The 22,643-nt window shown below is 28.8% G+C and overlaps 1 protein-coding gene and 2 long non-coding RNA genes across 4 annotated transcripts in view; all 3 read left to right on the plus strand.

Moving 5' to 3' along the window:
• Positions 1 to 620, plus strand: part of LOC149889142 (uncharacterized) — a 1,634-nt gene extending 1,014 nt beyond the window's left edge. The window contains exons 1-2 of the long non-coding RNA XR_016452757.1: positions 1 to 331; positions 489 to 620. The exon at positions 1 to 331 is cut by the window's left edge and continues 1,014 nt beyond it. This is a non-coding gene — a long non-coding RNA (uncharacterized LOC149889142). The remainder of the gene's footprint in view (positions 332 to 488) is intronic.
• Positions 621 to 1,228: 608 nt separating this feature from the next.
• On the plus strand, positions 1,229 to 5,086 carry LOC149889143 (uncharacterized). The gene is made up of 2 exons (XM_090088740.1): positions 1,229 to 1,435; positions 1,555 to 5,086. The coding sequence occupies exon 2, from the start codon at positions 4,244 to 4,246 to the stop codon at positions 4,928 to 4,930; it is 687 nt and encodes a 228-aa protein (XP_089944866.1). The 5' UTR covers positions 1,229 to 1,435; positions 1,555 to 4,243; the 3' UTR covers positions 4,931 to 5,086.
• Positions 5,087 to 13,630: 8,544 nt separating this feature from the next.
• Positions 13,631 to 21,867, plus strand: LOC149889144 (uncharacterized). Of its 2 annotated transcripts, XR_016452884.1 has the most exons (4): positions 13,631 to 18,107; positions 18,625 to 19,096; positions 19,513 to 21,354; positions 21,461 to 21,867. It is a non-coding gene; the product is annotated as an uncharacterized LOC149889144 (long non-coding RNA). The 2 variants fall into 2 exon arrangements; XR_016452885.1 differs by lacking the exon at positions 13,631 to 18,107 and having other exon boundaries at positions 19,073 to 19,159.
• Positions 21,868 to 22,643: the final 776 nt, after the last annotated feature.

The following is a 22,643-nucleotide window of genomic DNA, read 5'->3' on the forward strand; positions in this document are numbered from 1 at the left end:
TTGTTAAGATAACAGTAATACCAGCAGGCTAAATTAAAATATTAATGTTGTCTTCTGTTCAGCCTGTACAATTTTGTTACTTTTTAAAATTTATTTAGTATTGATGCAACCTTTTTAAATTTTTGTGGACAATTTATTAATGATTTACCAAAGCAATTGTAGGGCATTTACCAGAGAAATTGCAGGGTAAAAACATGTGTTATTGTGGGGCAAAAACATGTGTAATTGATAGAAAATTCATGTAATGTTTATAAAAAACTTATTCATATCTATTAATACAGAGCTTCAGTATGACTAGGGAGATAAAAATAATCAGACATGGAAAGATTCAGTGAGTTTTTTTATATTATAAATTTTTTTTAATAATAGTATTCTATTTATATTACGTATAAATTCATTTAGGCAGGTGCCACTTAAGTTGATTACACTGCTTATGAAAATTTTATTTGCAGGAAGTTTTTTTAAAAACAAACTTTTTAATTTTATAGAAAATGTGATTATCTAAGTTTCATTAACAGAAATTGTTTTGGTGTGAAGAATTGTCTTTTGTTCTTAGTTATTAACATTCAAATTGATTATGAACATATTGGGAATTTATTACAAAGTATATTTCAAGTAAATTTTTTATGTAATTTAAAAAGGCTACTTAAAACCATTTACAGTGGTGATGAATTCATTTTGTGGAGAGGTCTTTTTGTTATGCTGTTAAATGCAAAAAAAAATTTTTTTTAAATGTATGTATATGTATATATATATATATATATATATATATATATATATATATATATATATATATATATATATATATATATATATATATATATATATTTCAAGTAATTATTTTATCTTAATAGCTGCCCAACATTTTAAATAAAAGTTTCAATATTTGTCTAGTATTTTATTAAGTTTAGCCTCTGAAAAAAAAAGGTTTTCCTAAAGGCATCTGAGATAAGTGAACTTTTAATGAGCATAGTTTGTTAATCAGCCTCTTTTTATAATTAAAGAATATTTTAAGTTTTTTCAAAAGGTCATTTGAGGGTTATGTTAAGTATATATATTTAATGACAAAAATTGAAAATGGAGCTTGTCATTAAAAATATATATATATATTTATATATGTATGTGTATATATATATATATATATATATATATATATATATATATATATATATATATATTATATATATATTTATATAGATATTTGCAATAACTTTCACATAATTCTTTACTATTTATAAAATGATTTTAATTCATCTTTTACTTAATTTGTTATTTTTTTTTGCATTTCATTATTAAATTGATATTTAAGTAAAAGATCTCTAATCTCTCAATATTCATCTTCTAAGTTATTTAACTAGTTCAAAATAGAAAATATAGCCATCATTTAAATGAGCTTAACTTTTAAAGTTGGGTTAGCATCAAAGAAATATAAAAAGTAAGATTTTTTATATGGGAAACTTTAAATATCATTTTGTTTACAAAGTTTTTAAATGGTTATACTATTAGTTCATGCTGAACAATTATTCATGGTTTATATATATAATTTTTTTTTAGATTGTCTTGATAGGTTAAAGAGACTTTGATGTAGTGAATCACTGGTATTTAAAACTGACTGGTTATTTCTTAAAAGATCAGTTATTTAGAAAATGAAAAGTTGAATCAGACTATTTTTTTTTGTTACTCAGTTTTTTCTTCAATAGTGAAAAAATAAGAAAACACTACTTTTTATTTAAACAATACTTTTTATTTAAACACTACTTTTTATTTAAAAGTATAAATTGGTTTATTTCAGACCTTAGGAACATCACAAGTTCATTAAATTCTTTCAGATAGAGTCAGGTGAAAAGTGTCAAGTGTGAAATGTATCTCAACCTGTGCAGCATTATTTTAAAAAGCACCTACAACTTTTTACTTTTGAATATGCAAGCAAAGAAAATATCTATTGTTTAGTGCATATTTCGTTAGTTTTTTGTTGTTGTTGTTGCTGCTGTTGATTTCCTAAAAACCGTTGTGTGACCTAACAAAGTTTTACGCTATAAGAAAGTCCTTATATAACAAATAATAAATTTTGTATATTATAAATAAATATTGTTTTATATGATTATTCCACCAGTATATTTTGTCTTTACATTTTTTATTATACAATATACAGGGTTCCCACAGTCCTGGAAAGTCCTGGGATTTGATGAGTGTCCTGGAAAGTCCTGGAACTTTTCATTTTTTCTCTTAAATCCTGGAAAAGTCCTGGAATTTTTTAAATTCAAGGATTTAAATTTCAAAATTTTTAACCATATTTTTAAGTTACATGGGTTCTATTGTTACAATTTTAAACTAATTTTAAGAGGTTAAATTTTATAGTTCTGATTTATGAATAATATTATAATCAAGTATGTTTTCCCTCTCACCAATGTAACCATATTTTGATTAAGAAAAATATTTCAAAATGTAAAGTATAGAACACAGTTGGTTGCTTCTATTTAATATATTTGTAAAAATGCTTGACATGATAAGAATTATATGATTGATTGAGATTTTTTCATATTTTTAATTTTTAAATTAGTTAAATGTTTATAGCGTAGTTTAAATTGCAGTCAGTTTTTAAAATTGTGTTTAGATTTTTTCAAAATGTTTTTTCTTTTAGTGTAGTAGATTTAAAAAATGCCTAAGAATGAGTGTGCATTTCAAGAAAAATGGTTATATGATGATCAATTTAAACCCTGGGTTCGGAAGATAAATGAAACAATGGCTAAGTGTATCTATTGCTTTAGTAAAATTAATGTTTCTAACATGGGAGAGGCTGCATTAACATCGCACATGAGAAGCATATTAAAAGAAAACCTTTAGAGCAAACCATTAAATCATATTTATCACCTTTAACTTCCCCACCTTCTATTCTAGAAACTTGTTCTGAAGCTATATCACAATCAAGCAATTCAAAAACAATTGATCGATTCTTTATAGGATCATTGGCACTTGAAGCTGAGATACGCTGGGTTTTAAATACTGTTTACTCGAGACATTCAATGAATACCTCATCAAATTCTGGAGAATTGTTCAGAAAAATGTTCCCTGATAGCAATGTTGCAAAGACATTTCAATGTGGTCGAACAAAGGCCGGGTATGTGGCTACATATGGACTTGCTCCATATTTTCGAAGTGAGCTATTATTGACCCTTTCAACTGCTCCATATTACACTATTTCGTTTGATGAATCACTTAATCAAATATTTCAAAAAGGACATATGGATATTTTAGTCAGGTTTTGGAATAAAAAATCTGACATTGTTAATACTTGATATCTTAATTCAGAGTTTATGGGGCAGTCCTCTGCTGAGGATGTTTCAAATATATTTCTCAGTGGTGTATCCGAAATTGACAAAGCAAAGATTTTACAAGTGTCTTCTGATGGTCCCAATGTCAACTTGTTATTTCTCAAAAATTTCAGTGAATAAAGGCAAGAGGAAGAACCAAATCCTCTTATTAATATAGGAACATGTGGTCTTCACACCATTCACGGAAGCTTGAAAGTTGGTGCAAAAGCAAGTGGCTGGAAAATAAATGATGCTTTGAAATCAATGTGGCAATTCTTACACGATTCGCCCACACAGCGAGAAGCTTATGAGAATATTGCTGAAACACTGAAATGTCCACTTCAGTTTTGTGGACACAGGTGGTGCGAAAATGAAAACTGTGGACGAAAAGCTGAATCTCTTCTTGATGGTTACAAAAAATTTGTAACATACATTAGTGGTCTAAAAAAAAGCAAGCTACCTGACGTCAATAATAAAAGTTGGCAGATACTAAAAGCTATGATACATGATCCAATTTTACCAGCAAAATTGAAATTCTTTGAAATGGTATCTGAGAAATTATATGCCTTTCTAAAAAGTTTTCAAACAGATAAGCCCATGGTACCATTTATGAGTGCTATTCTTGGTGACATTATCAAAGACTTATTCAGCTGATTTATTCTCAAAGATGTCTTAAAGAAATGTGATGCACTTTATCAGCTGCTTCAACTTGATATAAATGATAGGAATATTCGAAAACCTCCAGCAGACATTGATATTGGATTTGCTTCTCGTTTAAAACTTGACCAAGCCAATCTAGCTTCTACCGATTACAGAGTAGCATTTAAAAGTTAAGCTGGGGAGTTTTTAGCAGTTCTGTTGGCACATCTTTTTGACAAGTCCCCATTAAAATTTCCATTCTACGCTCTGCTTTATCTGTAAATCCAATCCGAATGGCCATTGATAGCAAGCGAAGTAACTGTGTCAAAATTTTTTCTGTTCTTTTACAAAAATTAGTAAATTGTAATCGTTTGCCAACAAAGTCTGCGGAGCTTACAGAAGAACAATACAAAAAACTATTTGAAATTGTTGACATCAACAAAAGCCCATTTCAAAATTTTGACCTCAAAAATGATCAACTTGACCAATTTTATTCAGACTTCATTGGGAAAAATACAGCTTATGAAGAAGTTTGGAAGGTTTTTAAATTGATCTTTGTGCTCTCGCATGGTCAGTCATTAATAGAACGTGGTTTTAGTATAAATAAGCAACTTTTGGTTCAAAACTTAAAGAAGAAATCCCTTGTTGCTTTACGTATCATTGAAGACCACCTTTCATCTTCGGAAGAAACTCCTGAAAGCATCAAAATTACCAAAGAAATGCAGCAACATGCTAGAAAAGCAAGCAGCTCATACCATGAAGAATTGAGAAAACAAAAATTAAAAAAAGAAAGTGACAATGTGGCGCTACAGCGAAAGATTGTTGATGATGAGTTAAAAGCTTTTCGGGCAAAACGGCGACTTCTTCAAAGTCAAATTGAGTTGTTATCTAACGAGTTGGACAAACTTGCCATAGAGACAGAAAAGAAAAGTGACTTTACGCTTTTAAAAGAGTCAAATAAACAAAAAAAAGTTATGTGAAGCAAAGTGGAAGGAAATTGATGAGTTAGATTTGATTGAAAAAAAGCTGAATAAGAACTAGACAGTATTTTACATCTTCCATGTAAGGCAAGACTGCACTACACTATTTTATACTTTAGGCTTTGTGTTTTATTACAAAGATTTATGAAAATTTTAGTAAAGTTTTTTATCTTTTTAAATGGTTTGCTTCAAAGTAAATTTTCCGAATTTTTTATAGCTAAATCCTGGAAAGTCCTGGAATTTTTTTTTTGGGGGGAAAATATCCTGGAAAAGTCCTGGAACTTTTTTGCGAAAATCCTGGAAAAGTAGGAAAATGGTCCTGGAAAGTCCTGGAAAGTCCTGGAATTTTGATTCTTTTTTTCTGTGGGAACCCTGAATATATGTTTCAGTCTGTATTAATATACAAATTCAAATATATATATAGTAGAATAAAGTATATTATCGCGCTTTATTATATATATTTTACTATAATATACTTTTAACAATGTTAAATTGCTATTTAATACAATAGATATAATTATTTTAGATTTTTAGTAAAAATATATTTTAATCTCCACTTTTTATAGCTGATTTATCCTGGTTAAAATGGTCACCTCAATCATCACTTACATATCCTAGATATTGGCGCTCGCACATTGGAGCTAGAATTTCTATAGCGAAAAATAGTTTAAGTAATAAAAAAAATTTGATGCATGTATTTGCTACTAGATTTTAACTTAGGGTCTATAAAATATATATAAGTTTCATAAAAAAAAGGATCGTCCATTTCTTTGGAAAACTTACAAGACAATATTCGTAATTTTTGACAATGATATTAGAAAATAGAAATGTCAAAACTCAAAATCTTCTTAAATCACCGTTTAAACAAGCTACTAAACTGATGCAAATAGGACTTGTTGATAACTAACTCTGGGGTTTTTTAATATGTTTGATGCATTTGCGAAAAATTATTTCTATTGTTATCCCAATTGAATTAATTTAGCAAAAGGCTGGGATAATTTTAAAACAATATTTTCTCTGAAGAGTAACTGCATAACAATCCTTTTGCATTATGAAAGACTGATCTCATATGTCAGTTTAAAAATGTGGTCATACATTAGTCGTTTTGTTTAAGTTAGATCATTAGAATACATATATTGGGATTTGACTTACGTATAAAGCTTATGTATAATGCTAGTAATTCAGTTTATTTACTTCTAAAAAACACAGATTTTTATCAAAGGATATAAAATGATGAAATATATGCTGTACTCAAAGCAGATTGCTCCATTTTTAATCACATTAAATGGTGCGCAGAGTGTTTACATTTAACACTTTATAATTTGTCTTCGAGTGAGCCAGCTATGGCCAAAACCACAAATATTCAATATAAATGAAACCTATTTTTTATATTAAAAATTCAAGCATGTACACAAAGCATTACAATAACGGATTTTTTGAAAAGAAAAGTAATTAGTTGAAGCAGTCTAGAGAAGAAAAATCTTAGTAACTTGCCTAATCTATGATTAACTTGCCAAATCTTTGATTAAAAACACCAAGTTCAATATAAATGAAAAAAAAAAAAAAAAAAGCAGCAAGAAGCTTATAAAAGTTTAACCCAATATATTAACTATAGATCATTTTCTTATATACAACATATAAATGGCGCGACTCAGTCAAAGATTTGCAATTAACTAAACAAAGAATAACAAAAGCTGAGAAGTGAAGCTATCAAAAGACTTGATAACTTATACCCTCTCAGTTATTTAGATTCCTTCTTGTATTAAGCATCCGAGAGAGTAACTGTACACAATCGAAATAAAGAATCCATAACTACATGGAAAAAATTCTAAGTCATCGTCTATTGCATATTACATGCTAATTTTGTTTTTTTCTTTATGAAAGAAATAAATGAAAACAAAATTTTATTTGTAACACACTTGAAAACCAATAAAATAGACCGTAACCTGGTGAATAAACATAAAAGCATGAAAAATTTACAAGAACTTTATACTGTCAATGTGTATCTATCTAAATTTGTATCATCATCATAAACTTGCACAGTACGTTTAGCAACTTTAAGACTGATGAACAATAATAAAAAAGATTCCGAAACGAATACTTTTGGATGATGAGAGGGCAATTAAAGAGAAAGAAAGCTTATTTTACAAAATATTTTAAAAAATTGGGTTATTTTATATTCTGGAAGCTCAGGAAACTCAAATAACTAATATAAGGCTAAAAAACCATGTATATATTTTAAGAGATGTACCAGAAAAAATCTGCGCGGACATTATAAAGGATATTTATTTAACTATTGTATTTCGACGTTGAATGTTATATATATTTTGAAAGTACATATAATAATATTATTAAATTTCACATAAGAAAGTTTGTGAAGTTTTGTAGGTGAGAACTCACGCACTTTGCGTTTTACACTCGACATCAGCTTTTGCAAAGTCTTCGGCTGGACTTTCTTGGTAGCTCTAATCCATTTATTTTTAAAGTCTTTAATGCTTTTGGCTTCTTTTACATTGAACCTTAGTTTTCTTTTGACAAGAGCCCAATATCTTTCGATAGGACGTAGTTCGGGACTATTTAGTGGATTGCAGTGTTTTTCAACGAAATCTACTTTATGTTCTTTAAGCAAGTTTAAAGTTGTCCCAGAGTAGTGACATGATGCTAAATCGGGTCAAAATAACGGGTTACCTGTTATTTTGTTCTTAAAAACGGCAAAAGACGTTTCTTGAGGCATTCTTTTATGTATATTTTGGTGTTAATTGTTCCCGTAGTCACAAAACAAGAGCTTCTTTCACCACATTCACAAATTGCTTGCCGAACTAAGAATTTTTCAGCGAATTTTTGCATTCCAATGCATTTATAGTTAGAATTCAGTTTCTTGCAATTAATTGCTGAATAATATTGGTGTCCTGGAAGAGATCGGAAATATGCAGTACAATAAGTTTCATCGTCAATAATCAAACAAGCATATAATTTTTTATAGAGCAGCTTTGAACATCGAATTGCGACATTTTCTTGCTTTTCTTCACGACGAGGAACTTTTTTCTTTTTATAGCCACAATTTCTCTTTACTCTTTGTATAGTGGAAGCACTTGTCTTAAATTTATTCGCTAAAGTTCGAACAGAAATCTCCGGTTTTCCGTCTGAGGCATCTTTCATTTTTTTTTACCAAGATCTCGTCTAACAAAATATTTTTTTCTTCCACTTCCTGATTTTCTTTTGATTGTACCATTGTCCTTAAATGGTTTCACAACGGTCTTCACTGTTCTCAAAGCAATCTGCAGCTCTTTAGAAATTGCATTGTTTGATACACCAGGATTTTCAACTAGGAAGTGCAAAGTTTTTTCTCGCTTCTTATCTTGATTTGATGGCATTTCCATTAAAACTTATTGTTTTAATATCAGAGTTGTTTAAATTTTAGATAACATTAATATGAAGACATTTTAAAACAACTAGCTATTTAAAATGATGCGCGGTTTCCGTAAACACCGCATCAGAATACGCGCAGATTTTTTTTTGTACACGTCTTAAAAAGTTTTATGAAAAATTTTGAAAGAAACTTTTTAAGAAACACCCATAATATATCCTCAAGAATCATTAAAATATTGTATGTGATTCTTATTTTAACAAATTACTCATTTAAAGCTAATTCTAATTAATTTCAAAAATATTGTCATGTTGGGTTCTCTCTCTCTTTAGAGTAAACTCTAGTTATAACAACATCTGTATCATTTCTTTCCTGTATTGTATTTTAATTGAGAAAAATTTTAAAAACTTTCCTAGTGATGTGTTAAAATTCTTTGAAGGACCGATTATAAGAGACTTTGTTTTATAAATAGAAAAAGTTTGTAAATTTCCAGTTGCACTTATTTTTTATGATTAAAATTATTTTATGTTTGTTGATTGGTTTAATATTTTATAGTTATAAGGAACAGGTGAATACTTTAAATATGATAAATATATACCACAATAAAAAAAAATTAGTCAATAGATAAATTTTCTGAGGTAAGAACAAACTAACAAATGGTAACTAAGCAAAGTTTACTGTTGCTATGCAGTTCAGGTGAACCTAGCAACCGGTTGCAAGCTTACAAAAATAAATTGATATTAGATCTGCAATATCAAATTTGATACATTTGGTGATTTAGTGAAGAATGTCATGACTTTTACTAACATTAAAAAGTTGGCTCTCGCTTTGCATCTTAGGTGTTCCCAGCGATCCCAAACAATCGAAACCGAAAAACAAAAAACAAACAATGTCACCATTTGATCCGCATTAAGTCTAGTTAATAAATTTTATAATGATCCATTTAACTCACAAAAAGTTGTTAGTTTTTTGCCTAAGATTACAACTCTAGCTCAATTTTGGCCGATGAAACAAATTTGAAAAGGAATCAGCACAGTATGTCTCTTAGTTAATAACATAATTGGTGACAAAATTTCCGAAGAAAAAGGATTTTCTTATGATTCTTTTTCAAGATTGAGTACTTTTTCTCAAGACATTCTTTTGATTTCTAAAACTTTTTATGCTTAAGTAGTTTAAGCAAATTAGTTTGTAATATTAGGAGATGTATAATTTTGGGAGATATAAAGCGTTTTTGCAAAACGTCTTTAACTGGTTTTCTTTCAGATGTTTTCATTTTTGTTTAAATAGTTTGAAAAAGTTTTCACAAAACAAAACTGGTAGAGGGCTCAATTTATTTATATCATATCTATTTCTAATTAATTCTATTTCATTTTGGTGACAAAATGATTTGAAGACTCTGACGTCTACTACAACCAAACTAGGGATCGCCGATGTACGGTATACTAAAAGTTTAGTGTACAGTTTACCGTATAGCATACCGTAAAGTATACTGTAAAGTATAACGTAAGCTTAACTTTTTACCTATTGATTTTTTTTATTACTGTTATTACAATTTGTTTCAGATCAGAGAAATCTGTAGAATAAACTAAAATCTTAAAACGGTGAAGAGCAGCACAAACAGCCTGGTATAAAAATATAACAACTTAACAAATTGAAGTTTTTATTAAGTAAATTTAAGAAACAAAAATTGAATTAAAAAAAAACAAAAACACTTTAGTCATGATAAGTCAAATAATAGACATGGCCAAGTAATTTAATTCATTAAGAAAATATAATTGTTAAATTTTAAAGCCAGTCCAAAAATATTTCACAAATAAAACTAAACAGGTATGCTAATCTGTATACTAATTATTAGTATACCAAGTATACGGTAAAGTATACCATAAAGTTAGTGTATCGTAAACTGTAACTGGCGATCCCTAAACCGAACACGCTAACTTAATCTTATTTGTAAATTTAAGGAAAATCAATAATAAAATAATAAATTTTCGGAAACAAAAATAATAAATCCTTCTGTCAGGTAAAAAAAAACTAATAAAGTGTAATTTTTAAAATCTTTTTTAAAAATACTTTATATAAGTGATTGTTGTTATGTAAAGTGCTTTCATAAAATTCACTAAAAAAAAAGTTTTTTCACTATCAAATTTAAGAGTCTTTAACTGTTGCGTTTAGTTGTAGTAATCTAATTGTTGTGATGTGAATACCACCTCAGTTCAGTGAACATTCTGAGATCTTTATCACAGACTACCATATATCAGTTGTTAATACCTAAATCTGCTCGATGACGAATGCGCCGACATTTTTATGATTTTAAATTAGGTTTGGTATCTTTTTTTAAAAAAGCATTTTAAAATGTTTTTGAAACTTTTAATATCATTAAAATATTTATAATTAAATCATTTATGCATCAACTTTTTATTCCGAAGGAACTTGGTGACTATGTTATCAATTAACATAAAATATCAATACATAAAACTAACGAGATCTTTTGAAAGAAAATATTAAGAAATTTCTAAATACGTATGGCATACAACTGAATGCCAAGTAGTTAGAACATAATTTTTTTTGCTCATTTTATACTGCATGGGTGAATATTACGGCTTAAATTTCTATAAACATTTAGAAAAAGAAGACATTTTTTTTGAAAAATGGCTTCCTTTTGTTAAATGATATTCAAAATGAAATTAATGTTTGACAAATTGTAAAATTTAACCAAACTCAAGAAATGAAATATTCTAATCAATGATTCATTTTTACAAATAAATAATTTTCGTACTAAATTCTTTTCTAATCATTTTTTTCACATTTTAAGTGTTTTGTTTTTTAATTATCGACTCGTTTTTTAATTATCGACCAATGGTTGATTACTCTAGTTAGTTTCAATAATATTAAAAACTAAAGTTTCTTAATATTATTATTATTGTTGTTATTATTATTATTAAAAATTTTTTTTATGCTCATAATAGTGGTGCATCCATACCAATATCGTCCCATATACATAAAAGGTAGTCCAGTTATTAAAAAAATATATTGATTGAAAAGTTCTTTTTATAACATGCCATTAGGAAACTGCTTTTAAATTATGACTTTACGTGCTAAATTTAAGTAAAAATAATTTTGATTAGGTGTTATTTTATAATAAACATAAAGTGTCGCCAGCTCATTTTAACTTCCACCGTGCTTAAAAGCCACAATGGCTTCGTAATCTTATTCTATTACTATCCGCGTCAATTTAAGTCAACAATCCATTTATTCTAATTTAAAAGCTAATAATTTTATTTAGTTGGTTTTCTTTGTCCAGCGCATATATCGTTGAACTAATTTCATGATTATCATTTAATTGTATTTGTTTGTAATACTATTCAGTAATATCACTTATAAACTGAACTTGGGAGGATTGGTTTAGGGTAAAGTGAACTTTTGTCAAAGTTATGAACTTTTCATATTATTTTCGTTTGATGATATAAAAATGATTGGTCACTTTAAAAAAAAGGTTTTCTAAGAAGATACATTTTAACGATAACATCAGCTGTCCTGTTACTTTCCCCACTCTTCCACCCAGTCATTAGCCGTTACAACCATAAACATACATATAAGTTGTCTCACTTCATTATTTATCGCTATTTTTCTGCAAGTATTACTACTTTTAACATTTTTTAAAATAAGATTTAGTAAAAATGAATGTATTTAAAAAAAACTATCATTTTGAAAAAGATTAAGGAAACCATGTATCAGACGATTGGTTTCCATTAGTATAGGATTTTTACATAATAAAACGCATTGTTATGTGACCTCATATTCTTTTTTTTACGTCATTCGATTTTAACGTAATCAAAGCGAAGAAACCGTAAATGAAAATAATAAGTGGAAATAATGAGAAAAAAGAGAAAGTGGAAAACTTAACAAATACTTGATGGAATTCCACGACCTTTTGATTTTTTAAAAGGGTTTTATAAAAGGAATCAATAGGCTAAGTTTGGAGCGAAAATAATTAGTGAAAGTAACTATTTTATCAATCTTTAAAAAAATGAAAATTACTTATATATAACCTGAAATACGGTAAAAAACACCTTAAACCTTAAAATCTAACGAAAAATATTTGTAATTCATGATAAACTAAACTTATATTAACAGAAATTCTGTTTTACTGACAGATCCACCCGTTTACGGCAATTCCACTTATTATCAAGATACTTTTCCTAATAATAATAATAATAATAATAATAATAATAATAATAATAATAATAATAATAATAATAATAATAATAATAATAATAATAATAATAATAATAATAATAATAATAATAATAATAATAACACTACTAATAATAATAATAATAACAATAATAATAATAATCATAATAATAATAATAATAACACTACTAATAATAATAATAATAACAATAATAATAATAATCATAATAATAGTAATAATAATAATAATAATAATAATAATAATAATAATAATAATAATAATAATAATAATAATAATAATAATAATAATAATAATAATCATAATAATAATAATAACAACAATAATAGTAATAATAATAATTATAACAATAATAATAATAATAATAATAATAATAATAATAATAATAATAATAATAATAATAATAATAATAATAATAATAATAATAATAATAATAATAATAATAATAATAATAATAATAATAATAATAATAATAATAATAATAATAATAATAATAATAATAATAATAATAACAATATTAATAACAATTATAATTTTAACAATTATAAAAATTAAAGTTATAATTACAATAATTATGATATGTGAGATCAAAAAATCGAAAAAAACTTTGAAAATGAATATCTCTTGAATAGAGAAATCAATTTTATTAATTTAAAAGGTGTAATAAAAAGAAACTTGTATTTTACAAAAACAAAAAGTTAATCGTTTATCATTCCTTTTCGGCAAACACGGTCAACTCTAATGAAAGTGCTCGCTCCACGCTTTTGTACATAACTTTGTTAGATTTTTTTCATACAATATTTGTTCATTTCCTTTCGTCGAGATTTTCAGATTGCCAATTATCTCTGTTCCGGTCTTTTTATATCAGTCCGAAAGTTCTTGGACACAGTTTAACCACATTAGGACGCACAGCCACTTTCTGAGCAGATGTTCTTTTAAATGCTTTTGCTTTTTTTACAATAACGAATGCTCGTCTTTTTGTTAATAATTTGTACATATACTGCTACGAAACATATACAGTATTGGACAAAACATTTGCAAATAAATAATGCTAATTTAGTTTCTTTATATAAAAGTGCAGCATTTATTCAATTTAAAGAAATAACTATGTTACTGTTTAGAGACAAAGTTCTTCAAGTTTTATTCATCACAAAGTTCATTATTTGTACACAAAAATTAATAAGTTAATCAAAAGTATTAAAAAAAGTTGATTTCATTCTGGACAAAACAAGTGCAACTCGACAAAATGTTGACCAAGCTGTATTTCGCTATCAATATTTCGTGGCGAATCCTTTGTTGTCGATCACAGCCTTGCATCTTCGAGGCATAGATTCGATCAGGTGATCAACGAAACTTTGTGGAAATGCTGTCCAGGCCTTTTGGATTTGTTCAAACAGTTGATCCTTATTACAAACACCTTCACGAATAGTTCTGCGGTTGACGATCTCCCACAGATTCTCGATAGGGTTGAGATCCGGAAATTGAGGCGGCCAATCCATCACCGATAGGTGGTTGTCTTGAAACCACTGCTTGACTACTTTTGCAGTGTGTTTCGGATCGTTGTCTTGCTGAAAAACCCATTTTATTGGCATATTCCATTCAGCATGAGGTAACATAACATCTTTCAGAATATTTTTATACATGAAATGGTCCATTATTCCATCGTTTCGATGTATTGGACCTAGACCGTTAGCAGAAAAACACCCCAAGACCATTACATTGCCTCCACCATGCTTCACGGTCTTATGGCAGTAACATAAATCGAGGCGTTTTCCGGCCGGTCAACGTACACGGCAAATGCCATCGCTCCCAATGATGTTGAACTTCGATTCATCACTGAACAGGACAGTTCGCCATTTCTGCACATTCCAGTCAATATGAGATGCAGCAAACAGGAGTTTTCTTCTGGTTTTTTAGTGAAATCAGCGGTTTCTTTGCAGGGCGTCGAGAAAGCAATCCGGCTTCAACAGCACGTCGTCTGATTGTTCGGTCCGAAACAGGGAGCTCTAATTGCTTTTGTATCTCGACTGATGATATCCAGGGATCCTTCTTGACGGATCTGACGATCATAGAATCCTCTCTAGAAGTGGTGGAACGCGGTCTTCCACCTTTGTTATCTGCTGCCAACTTTCCCGTAGAACGATATTTGGAACATAGTCTTGATACGGTCCATTTTTTCACGCGATATTTATCACAAATACTTTTTTGTAACATTCCACTTACGTAATCGCCAATAATTTTCTTTCTCAGTTCCAATCCAAGACTGTCGGGAGCCATATTTGCACTTGAAGTCATAAAAATAATAGAAATAAATAATCACACTTCTCAAAGCTTACCGTGTTACATTTACCTTGAGATAATACAATAATGCTTTGTAGAACACAACGTCTTGGTTGGATGTGGACTGTATTGATGTAATGAAACACTTGCTGTATTTCACTTCTTGTATTGATGTTCTTCGATAAAACACTGATAAAACTCACTTCGATAAACTGTCTTGATAATACTGACTGATTGACTTCCATATACTGACTGAATTAAATGTCGATTTACATGTCTCTTATATAGTAAAATGAACCTGTGTGAACCTGTTCTGGAAGATTCTAGATGCTTCTTTTCGATGCTTCTGGAAGCTTCTGGATGCGTCTGAATGCTTCTGAATGTTTTTGGATATTTCTGGATGCTACTGGATGCTTCCAGATGCTTCTTCTGGAAACTTCTGGAAGCTTCTGCTGGCTTCTGGAAACTTCTGGAAACTTCTGGACACTTCCTTTAACTATTAAAAAACTCCCGTGATGTTGAAACGGACCAGACTTAAGAAAATGAAACAAACCAAAAAAGTCGCACTTGTTTTTTCCGCTGCAAAATGGCACTTGTCAACGAAATTCTGCCTGTGTGCTGTCACCTGTCAGCTGATTGCTCATGTCATGGCATGCTATGACTCTAGACTCCTGAACTGTTTGCTGTGGTAGTATAGTTCGTTTCGTTTTTAAGACGTAAAATTAGGAACACTTTTTAGCATTGTTCGATGTTGGTTGCAAATGTTTTGTCCAATACTGTAATCTCTTGGCTAAGCATGGCTGTGAAAAACCGTCCTTCCAATCAATGGATTTTTTCTTGAACCAATGTTGCAACATATCCAAGGATAAGTACAAGCTGTGGACTGCAGGCCACACTGGATGTTAACATGCTTCGTGATTTAGAAGACAAAATAATCTAACATTTTCTTGATGAATGAGTGTAAGTAGTGTTTTAATGCTTTCACAGTTTTGAAAGACATCTTAAGCAATAGCAACCAAAAGTTGAAGCTTGACACTGCTGTCTTTTCATAATTGCATTGTCAAGATATTTTTCGTTAGAGGACATTTTGCTTGAGAGAGTGAATTTCAAGACAGATTAATAGGAAACCACCCCGGAGATTGATGCCCAAATACATAATACGAGTACTATAAGCTTTTCTATTTAACAAGATTTCATTTTCAGTACCTTTATGTTCCTTAAAATGCATTACCAGTTGCTGCTTTTGCATTAGCTGATAATTGCAGCGATTATTAGTTGTTTATGTAAAGTGATCAATAAGCAGCTTTCCAAAATATTTGAACTTTTCACGGAAATTTGTCTCAACAAATTTGACATTCAAAACTTTATTCAGTATGGTTGCAAACTTTCTCATTCCTTTTTCGGACAATTCTGAGTTTGATAGAATATGTGATGAATCGTGAGTGGTCATCTTTGTTTTTTTAATTGAAAAGCTGCTTTGAACATGCAGGACTTGTTTAAAAGCAATATTAAAATAGCTGGTAATCAGTTCCAATAACTGATACCTTTTAAATCAAGATTTATGATAAAAATCCTCAGACCAAAGTCATCAACTCACATATTTTCGCATTTAATCTAAGGAGGAAAGAAAGGGTTCGAAAATTTTTACTAGAATTTAGTGGAAGTGTTTTTAGTGGACTATGCTATCCTAATAGTTCCAAGAGGATTTGCCTCTTTTATAAAAGAATTGAGTTGTCTAGAGCACTCTACCGGCAAAGAAACCAAATTGTCTTCCTGCAATCATCAAAATCCGAAAATTTGCACACTATTACTTGAATATTGTGTGCTAAGTAAAAAAATTTTCAAATTAAGTTTCATTTCTTGGAAAAAACAGTTTCCTTTCATTATTTGTATTTTTTAAATGAACGTGTATATATTAACCAATCGGAGTGTTTCATCAGAATTTCAAACTGAGCTTTTTCTTTATTTTTCCAAGTGTGGCTTACTTTCATGCTACAGACTTCTTCAAGCATAACTATCGCGTTAAATGCATCCTTTTTCTAAGTGAAAATATTTACTTTTCTGAAACAATATGTAAGAATATAAACTTTAAAATTGAAATTATTAATGATGAGTAAATAGGAAAAAAATCCCTTGTTTGCAGTTTTTATTTATTAACTACTTGTTAGAAATTTAACTAAATAAAATGATAAAATTTGGATGCTCTTTTCTATAAACAAAAATGTTGGATTTCAATTTCAATTTTACTTATTTTTAATTTTACTTTTAGAATTTTTCCGGCTAACTTTAATAATGGAATGGAGAAGTAAATACTACAAAACAAATAAAGGATGATAAATTTTTTTCTTGATGCTCAAGATTATTAATTACACAAAACTTTGTCTTAGGCATATTTTGCATTTTTGCAATCTGTTTTACAGATAATAATAGAGTGATGCACTGATATACGTTTAGAAATATGTTAATAGATATATGCGTTTTTAGACGACGTATGAATGGAAATTATTTAGATAATTCCTAAGCGTATAAAGTTAAGAAATCTGTTTGTAATGGATATTCATAAGCTACATCCGGTATGTAACGGCAACTTACAATTCTTTTATAAATTGATTTGTAATACAAACATAAATTAACTTTTTCTTTTGATTAATTTTATATTGAATCAGAACTACTTGATTCAATTTGAGAAACTCATTCATATAGATTAAATAATTTACTCATATTCACATGAAAACTATAGGTTTAACTTAATGTTTGAGTCGCGTAATTAACTCACTAAAATAATGAAGAATTATTCTGAAGCAATTAATGGTTAAAAGGAATTTAATGATTTTCAGAGGATTCATACTTAAATGAAAATTCAATCTTCAATTGAAATAATATGCAACCTAAGGTTTCACTTAAAATCAATTTAAAGTAACATTTAATCTACCATTAATTAAAAAAAATTCCTTATAATTTTTATGATGCTTTTTTCTTATCCATGAACTTATTTTTAAAATGATTCAACAACGTCTTTTCTATTTCTCTTTACTTTTTACATCTATGCATTAAATACAATAAGGAAAGTAAAAGTTAAAAATAAATTTTACGTACAACCACAACACATTAAGTACAACCACAACACATTAAGTACAACCACAACACATTAAGTACAACCACAACACATTAAGTACAACCACAACACCTTAAGTACAACCACAACACATTAAGTACAACCACAACACATTAAGGATAGTCAGAACACATAAATAAATGCAATTCCACTGAAATAAAACAAATGAAACCTGGTTACTTGACAACAGACGTGTAAGCTGGTAAGTTTAATTCATAAACTATTGTTGTTAAAATAAAAAGATTACTGAATTAAAACCGAAGATTGATAATAATCTATTTAGTCGTATAATTATGCAAAACTTAAGAGCATAATTATATCATGAACCATTTTTTTAAATCATATATTTGTTGGTCACTATGGTTTTACGCCTTTCACTTGATTTCCTCCCTCAACTTTTTTTAATGCGGACTTTGTCATAAGCTAAATTACGTATTTATTTTAAAGTTATAAAGACATACATTCCTATTTTTGAGTTATGAAACTCAATTATGAAAATAATATTCGTACCAAGGGAAAGTATTTATGTCAAGGAGAAATATTCATACAACTAATGTTACAAGTTATATAAGTATACATCGCAGAATTATTTGTCCGAAAAACTATCATTTGTCGGTGCGACAAAAGCTGACATAACAACAAAGAGTCCATCGGAATCATAAGCATTTCTTCATATAATGTTGTAATAAACAAATCAAAGTTATCATTTTTTCTCATAGCTAATCGAAAATCTGCAAATTCAATCGTTAGGGAACGAGATTGGTTTTGTTTGCGAAACTATGATGGGGGCGTGAATGGGATAATATCATCTGAGTTGCTATGGTTCCTGATTAAGACAACTAATTTATTAACGCGGAACATATAATTTCATAGAAACACGAGTGCAGGACATAAGTTGGCTAGCTTGTTTTATCAAACATGAAATAAGAATTGTAAAAGGAAACCCAAATACCAATTTTTTTTAAATCTTTATTTAAATAATATGAAATTTATTTCAAAACTGTTTTCAAATCAATCAATACGCTAGTTCAATCAATACGCTAGTTCAATCAATACGCTAGTTCAATCAATACGCTAGTTCAATCAATACGCTAGTTCAATCAATACGTTTTTTAGTTTTAATAGATTATTAACAAGTCTAAAGATTTAAATCGCTTAAAGTTTGCTGCTGCAATTGTTTTCATGTTAAATGTAAAGGATTTTTTATTTGATTTTAAGGTTTAAAAATTGAAATAAACGTTATCTCAAGTACAGGTATCTTATGAAACAAATTATGTGATTAAATAATTATGTATATACTTGCAGATTTGTTGGACAGCATAATTCAAAACGTTGTTTTCATTATTAAGCTTATATTATCAGATTAGTTGAATATTTGATACTAATTTTGTGAAGTTTTTGAATGATTACTCTCTTCACTTGGAGTTTTTAATCAGAATTTAAATGAATTATATGAAAAAACTTTTAGTTAAATGTCATTAAAATAATTTAAATGGCACTCACAGTTTGGTTGATTTAAATCAGTTTAAATCTTAATAAAAGTTTTACTTTTTTGTAAGGGTTGGCTTTTTTTTAAATTTATTTTATTAGATATATTTGATTTTTAGAAGCATGCCTTCTGAAATTTTAAAACAAAGAAAAGTTGCGGCTGAGGTGAGCGAAATGTGAGCTAATATAAACAATAATTTGGTTGGTGAAACAAATCAGTCAACATAAAATGAGACTATTACGTTTAATGAAACGACATTTTTTATATGTGCAACAAGTATCAGAAACAATTGTGTTACATTAAATTCATAAATGTGGCCCACCCTAGATTACATTCTAGCACTCTGTAGCAATAGTTTTCATTTTGTTTTAGAATTCAAATTCAATTGCAGAGGATCTAAATAAGTTAGTGGCAGAAAGAATAGAATTCTAATTGGGAAATTATTTAAATAGAAAGAACCAATGCGCATTCAAGATTAGATTAGGGGCATATATTTGTAATGCTCAGAATTTAATTTTGGTCGATTCAGTGGTTCCCATTAGACTATATGAATTTTGTTTTATTAGCTGTGGTTAGGCGTTTAAATAATTTGCGTTTACATAGGCCTAATAATGCAAGTTATCACAACAATTGAAATAGCAATTTCTGAAGAAGTTGTTGCCCTGCCCTTGCTCATACCAAGAGAATTTTGTTGTAAATCTTATTCACTGAGAGATTTTAAACTGTAGAAACCCACAAAACACAAATTTTTTTTCTTATACATTGGCCTAATTGTATAAACACACTTATCATCATCTTCAATTTATGCACGGTTTTTTTTTAGATATTTTAGATGTTATTTGCAAACTCTTAAGTCCAGCTTTAGTGAAGTATTATACAAACAATGCTGGTAATTTAACAAAATTTATTGTTGAAATGGTAGAAGAAATTAATTGAGCGATAAAGTTGTGTATAATGTGTAATTCTTTCATGCATTTAGTAAAGAGTTTTAATATTTATGGAGCCCTTGGTAACTGCTCTTCATTCAAATATGAAACCTATTTAGCAAATTAAAAAAAAAATGTATGTAGCACATGTACAAAATGAATTATTGAAAACTATGATGAAGATCTTAGTAAATTCAGTCATATAAATGCAGTTCATTACTTTCAAATCTAGATCTAAATAACTGACTGACAATTAACTATTCGTTTAAAATCTACCTTTGGCTGAAAATTCACTCTATAATTTAAATGCAGTTCCGTACTTTCATATTGTTAAGACTAAGGCGTTTCAGTCGATTTGAGAGCTGTTGCACAAATTAGTTCTTTTTTTCTCAGAGTGATAACTGCTTTCTATCAAATGTAAAAGTAGACATAAAAGAATAAACAAAAAGTGGTGAACTCGTTTTTCTTATGTTTGAAAGTATTCTAGTCACTGAACCTTTTTTTCAGATTTTGATCAAAGTGTTGTATTTGATTATCTATCAAGTAAATGTGTAATGCTTCGATAAAACAATGGTTATGTTTTTAAGCCCCAATTGCATTAAATTGAAATTTTTTGCTTGTTTTTGCAATAAACTAATTGTTATTCTTTTTTAAAATCAGCCTTCATTGAGTGCCAAAGCAGCAAACATTATTATTAGAAGTTGGTTAAATAAGTTCTAGCATTAATATGTTTAACAATTTTTTTTATTTTCTGAAGTTAATTATTGATAATGTAGATACAGTATAGTTAAATAATTTGTTTCAGCATATAAGAAAACAATAAAATTGACATCTAGTACAATTTATGTTATCATGGCCAATGATGACTCAGACGAAACAGATATTTTGTCATTGAAATGGCTAGCCAAAGCTGAAGCTAAAATGGACAAATTAATTACAAATAAAACAGTTACTTTAAAATTTCAATGAGTGTTTCAAAAGCAAAGACCTATGCCAAAAATCGTTAGAGCTGATAAGTTAAACCAGATTACTAGGTACTGTAGGCAAAAAATACAGAACTAAAATGTATTTATTTGATTATAGTTGTAATTTACTTAACATTTGATAAACTAATGTATTTTTGTCATTGCATCTTTATAGGTGTAGAAAATGAATCGACAGCTCGAAAAAAGCTAAATTTGCAGAAGAAAATCTAACATGGATGGAAGACAAGTAAATAGGCATTAACTCAATTTCGAATAGATACAATTAAAGTTTTGAAGTATTTAATAGAAGTAAAATTAGTTTAACTCAATTAATTTTGTCAATCAATAAAATGTACTTGCAAAAAAGTGCTCTATACTATTGTGTTAATTTTGCTGGAAAAGATCAGAGAAGAAAATTTTAATGAGGAGTTTTTTTGTGATGGTTGGTATGAAACGTTCTATTCAATTTGATGTTAAAGCATTCTCTAAACCACGTAACGGGTGGTTACTAACAATCCGTACTGACTTTCAAGGATAATTACTCCAAAAGTTTTTAAGCTAGAGATTAAATAAAAATATTATTAATTAGAGTTTTTAGTTCATTATTTATTTCAATTACATTTTTCTTCGACCAGTCCATTTCTTCGGATTCGGCCAACTCTAAGACGAGTTGACCCAAAAAAAATGCAAGGTCAATGTCAATTTTTTTCAAAAAAAGCTTAATTTGGTATAAAGTTGCTTTAAGTCTTTCGCTTGCCAGTTACCCTCATACACTTTGCTTTTCAAAATAGCCCAAAATTCTTCGATTGGGCGACACTCCGGACGACTGATGCATTGTCAAATTTTTTGACAAAATTGATATGATAGGGCTCGTAGAAGTCGGTCACAATTTTGGCGTAATGCGATGACGCCAGGTCTGGCCCCATACATTATTACTATTGGTATGATGAGCGTTGATGAACGGCACTAATTTTCTCTTGATACAATTCTCTTCGTAGATGGCTTTGTTGACTGCGAGGCTGGTGAAAACAAAAAATGGGTGGGAAATATATTTGACGAGCATCTTGGGTTCGAACTTTTGCTTTTTGCGGTATTTAACGTTCGGTTAGGTCTTGTCTCTGTCACTGAAGTGGTAGGTGATGTTTCAGTTGATCTTAGAGTGCGACAGAGTAAAGTAAGGCTCGTCATCAAGGATGACCAATTTTCCCTGAAAATTGCGATAAAGATGATCAATCCCGGTCTTGATTCGCTCTTTATGACTCTCTTGTCGGTCAGGTATACTATGTTTGCTATAGGTTTTAATGTCAGTGTACTTGGCAAGAATTTTAATGATATGTGACTGAGTGCATCTAAATTTT

Source organism: Hydra viridissima, unplaced genomic scaffold (genome assembly GCF_058129835.1).
Source record: "Hydra viridissima isolate aposymbiotic clone 2 unplaced genomic scaffold, HvirCarnegie_v1 scaffold_5, whole genome shotgun sequence".
NCBI classification, from domain to species: Eukaryota; Metazoa; Cnidaria; class Hydrozoa; order Anthoathecata; family Hydridae; genus Hydra; species Hydra viridissima.

Bases quoted from the DNA above. Each gene is read 5' to 3' on its own strand.
- LOC149889143 (XM_090088740.1), top strand. From the start codon at position 4,244: ATGGCCATTGATAGCAAGCGAAGTAACTGTGTCAAAATTTTTTCTGTT.